This window comes from Morus notabilis, unplaced genomic scaffold (assembly GCF_000414095.1).
Source record: "Morus notabilis unplaced genomic scaffold, ASM41409v2 Scaffold99, whole genome shotgun sequence".
Lineage (NCBI taxonomy): Eukaryota > Viridiplantae > Streptophyta > Magnoliopsida > Rosales > Moraceae > Morus > Morus notabilis.
Window position 1 is genome coordinate 1,143,775 of NW_010362482.1, and position 8,714 is coordinate 1,152,488.

At 35.1% G+C, this 8,714-nt stretch overlaps 1 protein-coding gene across 1 annotated transcript; it reads right to left on the reverse strand.

Moving 5' to 3' along the window:
- Positions 1–1,772: 1,772 nt before the first annotated feature.
- LOC21410329 (BTB/POZ domain-containing protein At1g67900) lies at positions 1,773–5,285 on the reverse strand. The gene is made up of 4 exons (XM_010102107.2): positions 4,781–5,285; positions 4,606–4,675; positions 3,198–4,481; positions 1,773–2,734 (listed from the first exon to the last, which is right to left on the reverse strand). Exons 1-4 carry the CDS (start codon positions 4,837–4,839, stop codon positions 2,210–2,212), a joined length of 1,938 nt encoding a protein of 645 aa, XP_010100409.1. The 5' UTR covers positions 4,840–5,285; the 3' UTR covers positions 1,773–2,209.
- Positions 5,286–8,714: the final 3,429 nt, after the last annotated feature.

Here is an 8,714-nt window from a genome sequence, read left to right on the forward strand (position 1 = left end):
TTGTTTTATTTTATTATTAGGCTCTTTCAAACCTTTTTAAGGAACCCAATTGTGTGGTCGTTACAAAGAAAGAGGAAACAAGATTTGATTAAAAGCAAGGATTTCTAGAGGCTCATCAGTCGTTTTCGTGAGTTGATCCCGAATTTTCAAACTTACTTGATATGTATTCATGTTCTTGCTCTTATATTAATGACAAGAAAGTGTGCAAACGACAATTAAATTTGTTGAATCTGTTAAGGGTTAGGTATTAAATGAGAAAATGCTCAAGGAAACAGAATAATAAAAGGGAAATAAAAAGTGACTAGAAAAGGAAGGGAGATAATACACAAAATATTTGTAATAGAAAAGGAAACACTGTATTCTTAATCATGCTAAAAAAAAAAAAAATTGAAAGATTATGTCCATCATTACTTTAGTTACCTGTTTTTAAAGTTTAATCAAAAGGGTCAGCAAAGATGTTAAGACCAAACAAGAAAACACATACCAAAATTCTTAAGTAAAAAAGTGGGAAAAGAGGATAATGACAGAGAAGACACTACATATTTTTCCTTGAGTGAAAAGTGAAATAGCATGGTAATATAATCCACGCATCTGATTCAGAATAGTTGATCAAATGTCGAAGAAAACTATGATGACAACAATTGTAACCATAATGATGTCCAAAGACCAACGACCACCGTCCTAAAAATGATCTACTTTTTTTTTGTGTGGCTCTCTATCCATAAGCTTACTCAGAAGAAGAATCAGCCTACCTAGCTACCTCTAATACCAAATACCAAACCTAGTGAGATGTCTCTCTCGGCCTGCAAAAACTTTGATCTCAATCATAAAGCTCAAGCGCATAATGGATGGAATGGATTTCCACAAATTGTAGAAAGGAATTCATATGACATAAAGAAAAAAAAAAAAAAAAAAAAAAAAAAAAAGAAGTCTTGGAAGTTCACATCAAAACCCGGAAGAATGAAAATGACCATTCATTGCTTAACTGTTTTTGGAATTATCAAGTCACTGCAAAATGTTGGGGGGAAAAGCAAGCGAATGTGTAATCATAACCACAATTTAGTCAATGCATGTATTGATGGTAGAATTTGCTTTGATGTGGTACATTTGAGTCCTTAATTAGACCCTTTTTCTTATTCTATGCTTCGTTAATTAGGTTGGTCCCTTGTTTCCAGATTATGTTTGTGATGACCAACATTTTGTAAGATATTTTATAAGTTTTCTTTTTTTTTTTCTTCTCAATTATCACAACACAAATTAACTTCATAATAATTTGTCAGTTTTTGATACGCGAAACATATGACAGATCAATTTAGATCCTTGAAATTTGAAACTATTTTTGTCAAGTTGAGACTAACGACAAAAAAATCAACTATTCGAGTCATCTTATGCCTAACAATCGTTGGGTTTTACAACCATGTTTGGTTGATTGTAGTGTAACTCGATTCAGTAGTTTATACCTTTCATAGTTGTTCAGTTCTTTTTTTCTATTCTTTTCTTTCCTTTTTTTTTTTTTCCTTTTTTTTTCTTAAAGAACTTTCTTCTGCACCATGAGGAGCTATTCATTAATCTAACGTAGAATATTACGCAAACTTCGTGCAAGAACTCTTTGAACAACACGAGATCTCAACTTTTAAACCTTTACTCTGATCAGATGTCGAAACAGAGAGTGTATTTTATTGACTAAACTCCAAAAGGAATTTACATGGAAGATTGAATAATTAGTTCAAAACAAAGAAATAAGACAGGAATTCCAAATCAAAGCAGTGCATTGTGTCCAAGTCAGACACATGGAAATACCAAGAATAAATCTTTTGATTTACAGGTGGGAATCCAAGGAGGTGCAACAAAGAGACAAGGACAGGTGTTGCAGATTTATAGACAAACACAACAAAACTGGTCCCACAAATTAGTCATTTACAACTAATAAAGATTCAGCAAAGAGATTTTCCATCTCATTGTCCTGAAAATCTTGTTACTTATTACTATAGATTACATCCACATTAATGCACATTGGGATTCTTAATCTTCTTCATTTTCTTTTTCTTCATCCTACTCAAAGTTACATGGGATTGATTTTTTCAAAAATAAAAAGAAAAAAAGAAAAAAGAAAGAAAGAAAGAAAAGAGCAGAGTATATGTTTACCCTTTTTAGATTACCATACCCGGCCAAGAAAAAAAGTAAAAACCAAAAAAATAAATTTCCACTCTCAATTCTTTTCACTAGGAGTTCTATTTGCTGACCACAACTTACTGAACATTCTTTTTGGTCTAGTGGGAAGAGCACAAAGAGCCTTAAGCCTAGAGTTTTTTCCAATCCCAATCCCAATCCCAATCCCATCTGGGTTTAGTTGCATATCATTTTCATCCAAGCCATCATCCTCAGCCAGCTTCATTCTCAAAGTTGAAATCTTGGACTTGGGTGATTTAAGGCCTGAGACACTCCATTGGTCCTCAGCTGGTATGGTAGTTGTGCTACTTAATGGCCCTCTAGCCTTTGATGGGTCAATGCCATGTGAGGCTAGAAGTGCCCTTATGTTGCTAGGAAGTTCAGTCACTTTACCACCATTACCCATTGTGGCTCTTGCTTGCTCAAAGAAGAGGACTTGGACCACCACTCTCAAAGGGAGTAGCTCGTTTTGTGCTGCGTGCATGCATGCCTCCATTGATAGCTTTTTGCAGTCTAGGATTCTGCAAAGTCTCTTCCTTTCACTCTTGTTCAGCTCTTGGTGTGCCTATATATATGTCACATATTTTGGTCATAAGAAGTTACAAAATTGGGAATCTAAGCAGGAAATTCGCGGTTGCATGTATAACCTAACAGTAATTTCGTACTCAATTAACCTCATCTTAAGGTGTTGAGTTAAGATCCTACCAACTTGAGTTTAAAAACAAAAATAGAAATTTTGACATAATAAAGGAACATGGACAAACATTTAAAGCAAGAGAAAAGTATAAATTACCACACTAAATAAAATCATCATTCCCTTGATAAATTTCCCGGTGGGACAACCTAATCCTAACTGATAATTAATTGTGGGTATGACAAGATTTTGAGGTCAAGAGAGTTGGTAATCTACTGATGTAATGCTGACCCACATCCTAATATATGACAAAGTATGTTCAGAAGTTGGAACTTGTTAAAAACAAAAATGAAATGAAAAATCTGGGAAAATAGTAGTTCTTGTCTTTTATTACCTTGAGATAAATGTCAATTGCTCTGTAGAGATCATCATGGTCAATCCTGGAAAAATCAGGTATGGCCTCAGCAATAGCAATGAACTTGGAGAGTGGCAAGTTTGCCTCTCTTGCAATCTCTTGAAGATAACCATCCATAAGTTTTGCCACTTTTAGCTTTGAGCTGTGTGAGGCTGAGGAAGACCTCCGGCTCTCCTGGAACTCGAAATCGATATTCTCCGCGGAGCGAGACCGCCGTCTCCTTTCAAAGCCGAGCTTGGACCTTGGAGGACTAGTTGGGGGGCTTTGCCCTTGTAACATGAACTGTTCCAATATGATCATAACTATGTCCACATCATACCTTATGTCGTTTTTGTGAGGAACACAAGGTATCAACAAGTCACTGACTGTTGCTTCCTCCAACTGAAGCGCAATTCTTCTTGCCAATTCCATTTTGGAAGAAGAAGATGCGTTGAGAATGTTTGCAGCCTTGACTAGCTTGAGCAAAACACCACATGAAACAGCACCTTTCTCTGCTGGAAGTAAGCTAACTATTGACTCCAATAACAACCTATGCTTAGAACTAGCCTCCGTGGCCGAGTCCGAATCCGAGTCCGAGTTAGACTCGCCTCCTCCTCCTCTCTTGACAGAACCATTTCTTGGTATGCTTGGAAGCCACCTGGAAGCATATATCTTCAAAGCATCTCCTATGAGATTGGAGGGAATTTTCCCACCTGATTTTATAGCAATCATGGTTCTCCAATAAAGGTCTATGTCCAATTCTGCCAAATCTTCAGCCCACCATCCTTTTGTTGTTGGCCTATGTGATGATCTGTGGCTCTCACCGCCATTGCATGAGACATCATCTCTTCCTCTTCTCGAATAGCTATGTGAGAGGCTCACCTTTGAAGGGTGGCTCAACACTTTTGAGGCAATTGCTTCAATGCATCTGCTTGTGATCCCAAGGTCTTCTGACCACAAAGCAAAGGCCTTTGTGCTTTGCAGTGTCACAATTGAGTCCCTCCAGCCATTGAGCACGCATGAGTTCATGAAGACCTCTATCTTGTATATGAGGTTTCCTTTCTCAACGTCTTCTGTCATCTGAAGATACTCCGCCGCGCAGCGAGCGGACACAATGTTGTACGCGCTCAGGGTGATTGTGATGCCGTAGCAAAACTTCGCGCAGAGCTCGAAGGCCTCAACTCCGCCGGGGAAATCGGGGAGCTGTACTATTTGGTGCTGCGACGACTCGGGGGATTCGGAGCATAGCCTCTGAAGCCGCAGGCACTTGGACAGCAGAGGGAACTTTGTGAAGCCATCATAAGAGAGAGAAAAAAAGAACAAACAAAAACAAGAACCAAAATCAGCATCCTGCGTCTGTTAACAGTGACTAAATTTTCTTGGACATATTTTTCATAAAATTACTTACCTTGTGAAGCAAATATCTGCTTCCCTTCACTTGAATTATGAGATCACTAGAGACTTCAGAAGAGATAGACCTGAATTATTGGGGAAAAGAAACAGAGAGACAATCTCATATTGGTTAATATTTTACAAATAAATAGATTTGTGTTTAATCAGAGATATATATTATATGATCTTACCTCACAGCTTCTGTAGTGTAGAAAGTATCTGGCCGAGATCCAAGTTTCATAAACTTCATGACTGATTATTTTTTGTAACTTTATTTTTATTTTTATTTTTTCCTTCTTAGGTGTTCATGAGACGCTTCATAAAGTATCAGAAATGAGATTTAAAATAAAATAAAATTAAAAAAAAAAAAATGAACCAAACCAAACTTCTTGACTTGTGTGAAAAAGCTACCAGCCTTTCAGTCCACCAGGAGCCATAAAATGTTCCTTCGCCAATAGTAAACACAAGCTTTCCAGAAAAAGAACACAGTCAAGACCAACCATTTCCTGTGTAATTTAACAATATTTCCCACTCAGTTACCTAACTAGCTAGAACTAATCATATCATAGAAAGAGTTTATTTTCATGAAGCTGAAAATAAAAATGAACAATAGTATTTAGTAATAGACACAATTAAGTTTGAGTTTCTTGGATGAGAGAGGGAGAATATATATCCAAGAATAGAGGAAAACCAAGGCCTCTTTTTTTTTTTTTTTTTTTTTTTTTGGTTGGGGGGGGGGAATAATGGGATAAAACTTTTTTTTTTTTTTTTTTTTTTTAGGTTGTGCGTGTGGAATAATGTGATACAAAACAGAATTTATATATGTAAAAGAGAAACAGTCAAAACTCAAAAGTGACAAAAACCCAGAAAATCAAACACGAGGCCCTAGTCCTATCAGTCAAATTCTATACCCCATGTGTGATTTGGACATGCAAACAAAGGAACCAAATTCACCGCAATCCCAACAACATACGCACACGTCAAACAAAAGGCACAGTAAAAAGAAAGAAAGAAAGAAAATAATATATTTGCTGCTTTAGAAACCAGAATATATTAAGGAATGTTTACTTGAATTAGAAAGCAGTGAATGCAATAAAGAATGGTTTTAAATGACAAATTGGCAACCCGAAATCTAAAGTTTATATGATACTTCCCAGCAGCAGATATGTTAATCATTCATCGAACTAATCGATCTGAAAAAGAAAAAATGGAAATGTAAAAGAATAAATAAATAAATAAATAGTGATATATAGTGTTTATTTTGTAACATCAAGAATATGGTTTAAAGCCATTGTCTAAGCTAGCATGGCCATGCCAGCGTGCAATTCAGGAGGCGACGCCCACGTGCTTAACCTGCGCCCACTTGTGCTCTTTCCTCTCATCATTGCCACACCGATATATATATATATATATATATATATATTTTTTTTTTTTTTTTACAGTACTTCTCTTGATTATTTTAGTCAAATATTAATATATACACAGATGTCATTTTTTCTGAATAAAAAATTATATATATATATATATGCACGCAATATCATATTTTAAGGGAAATGTATTTTGGACTTTATAAAATTAGTATGTTCTACCAAAAAAAATTTATAGAGTTATTATTCGTAATGATCAATTCGTATGATTTAAATCATATAACGCTTATCAAATAAGTGTAACGGTTCAAGAATTCCTTATGATGGGATGTTCCAATCATAGAAATTCCCCATATCCAGCTATATAATTTTTAGTAATTTAATTTTCTATATAGACTCAGATATCTCAATTTTATATCCACAAATCAAGAAATAGGAAGAAATAATTCCATATGAACATTTCTGATTAATTGGAAATTTTGTGATCATAGTCATGAATACTAGTGTAGTGATGCTTAATATTTTACTTATATATATATATATGTCAGTTTTCAAAGAGGAATATTAGATAAAAATAAAAGATTGGAGCGGAAAAAAAAGGTAGAGGTAATTATATTGATTACTTTTGAATAGGAAAAACAAAGAATACCAAAAAGTAAAGGCATACCAAAAGAAGGAATAGGATATGTGTATCGCTATCAAAATGCCTTTAACTCTCCTCCACCTAGAGCCACCAGAATCTCCACACATATTATATAAAAATGACAAAAAGTCAAAACTGCCCTGGCGTTTTCTCTACAATAACAAAAACACCCTTTTCCAATGCATTTATGGCATATATGGCCCATGAGCGCGAAACTTTTGTATATTATTGGTATGAGATATTGAAGAAACAGAAGCTTTCCCACTGCATATTGAGTGATTGACACAGTGAGGCGACTCGTGAAAGGCTTTTTTTGGGCACCAAAAGTTGTATTAACAAAATGCTAAAAAGAAAAATATTGGCAGAGAATTCTTGGCAGTTGAACACTTGAAGGTCATGCTCCACAAATTTCACATCATATTATTATGGGGCTTCGATGTTTTTTTCTTCACACATAGACTTTTTCATAATCGCAACATTGATGAGCAGCAATGACTGCTATTTTTTGAGGGCCCCACTCGTTAAAAAATAAATAAATAAACATAGGAGTTATCATATCCATGTGATCGATCGATACTCCTTTTGATAGTTGCATTAATCTCATAAAGTATGTGTATATATATATATATATAGCAGTATTAATTAGTAGTTTATAAGCATATAAATATTGCCTTTGTTTTTGAACTTTGCTATAAAAAGGAATACAATTTGTTTATACATATTTAAATTTTAGTTGATTATAGGAAAAGAAAATAGGGCAAAGATTCTTTTTACTTCATCAATTCTGGGTCCCCGAAACTGCTAGCTAGGTAACCCCACATCATTTGTGAGCCAAGTGGTTGGAGTACTTTAATTTCCGAAAAGTTGAATATATTCATTTCACAAAAAAAATGATGAGATGACCTTATAAAATTTCTCTCATCACTATGGTTGTTATTTGCTTTCTCCAATTGTTTTTAGTTTCTTCAATCATACTAGCTGAGATTAGTTCATTTTTATATTTGCAGCTGCTACAAAGAGGCCATATATAGCACAAGAGATGAATATATAAGGCCCGTTTAATTCACTAATTTGAGTTGAGATGTGATTTTATGTGAAAGCTTTTTACTGTAATAAAAAAATTAAATGTGACTGTTTCTGAGAAGTTTTTACTGTAGTAAAACTCAAATCGGTGAAATGAACGGACTATAATGTTACAAGTATCTTCTTTATATTTAAACCCCAGCTAGGGTTTATATATTAAGCAAAATTCCAAGATTAAAAAAAAAAAAATTGGGAATTTTTAAGACGTATTAGTTAGAAAGGCTCCGAAATTTTTCTTCACTCGTTGTGCTGCCTTGGCTGGATCACATGGAATAATGGTGAAGATGTCGTGGATAGAAGTCAAATCCTTGAAAAAGTCAAGAATAATCTCTCACTTATGTGTATCTACTACGTAAAGAACAAAAACTTTTCCAATTGAAAAAACGAACACATAAAAAGGTGAAGTTAATGTTATATAGAACTTGGAAATTAAAATATGCATATATATATATACATGCATATATATATATATATATATAATTATCAACAAAAAGAGTAAGTGTCCAAGAAATGTGTAGCCCAATATGTTGCACCGTATTGGGGCATAATCTTGGGGAGAATAAGACCCGGCGATATAGTGTTTTATGTTAAGGCTCAATCAATGTCCTCCTGATAACGGTACTCAAGCTTGTCTTGGCTCGATCTATGCCTGCCTCAAACCCAGGCAATTTTGGCAGAGTTGGATATTTCACTTCTAAACCAAGGGTAAGCTCTCGAACGAGTGGTGTTGGTTAATAATAATATGCAAGAAATTAAAAACGGTTTTGTGACTTGTGTGTGGGCATAAGTTGATGTCCACCTTACGTGAGAGAGAGAGAGAGAGAGAGACGGGTGAACCACAAATGCCGTAATGGTCCATCTTTATGCCACCCAACGGGGTAACCAACCGACAGGGTGGGACCCACCTATTTCTTCCCTCTCTTACACTTTCTTTCTAATTTTAGTGGGACCCTTCTGGGAGAGAGATCATCACTTGGAGATTTCACAAGTTGCACATTTACTGGCAAGATATAGAACAAAGTGGTACTGCCA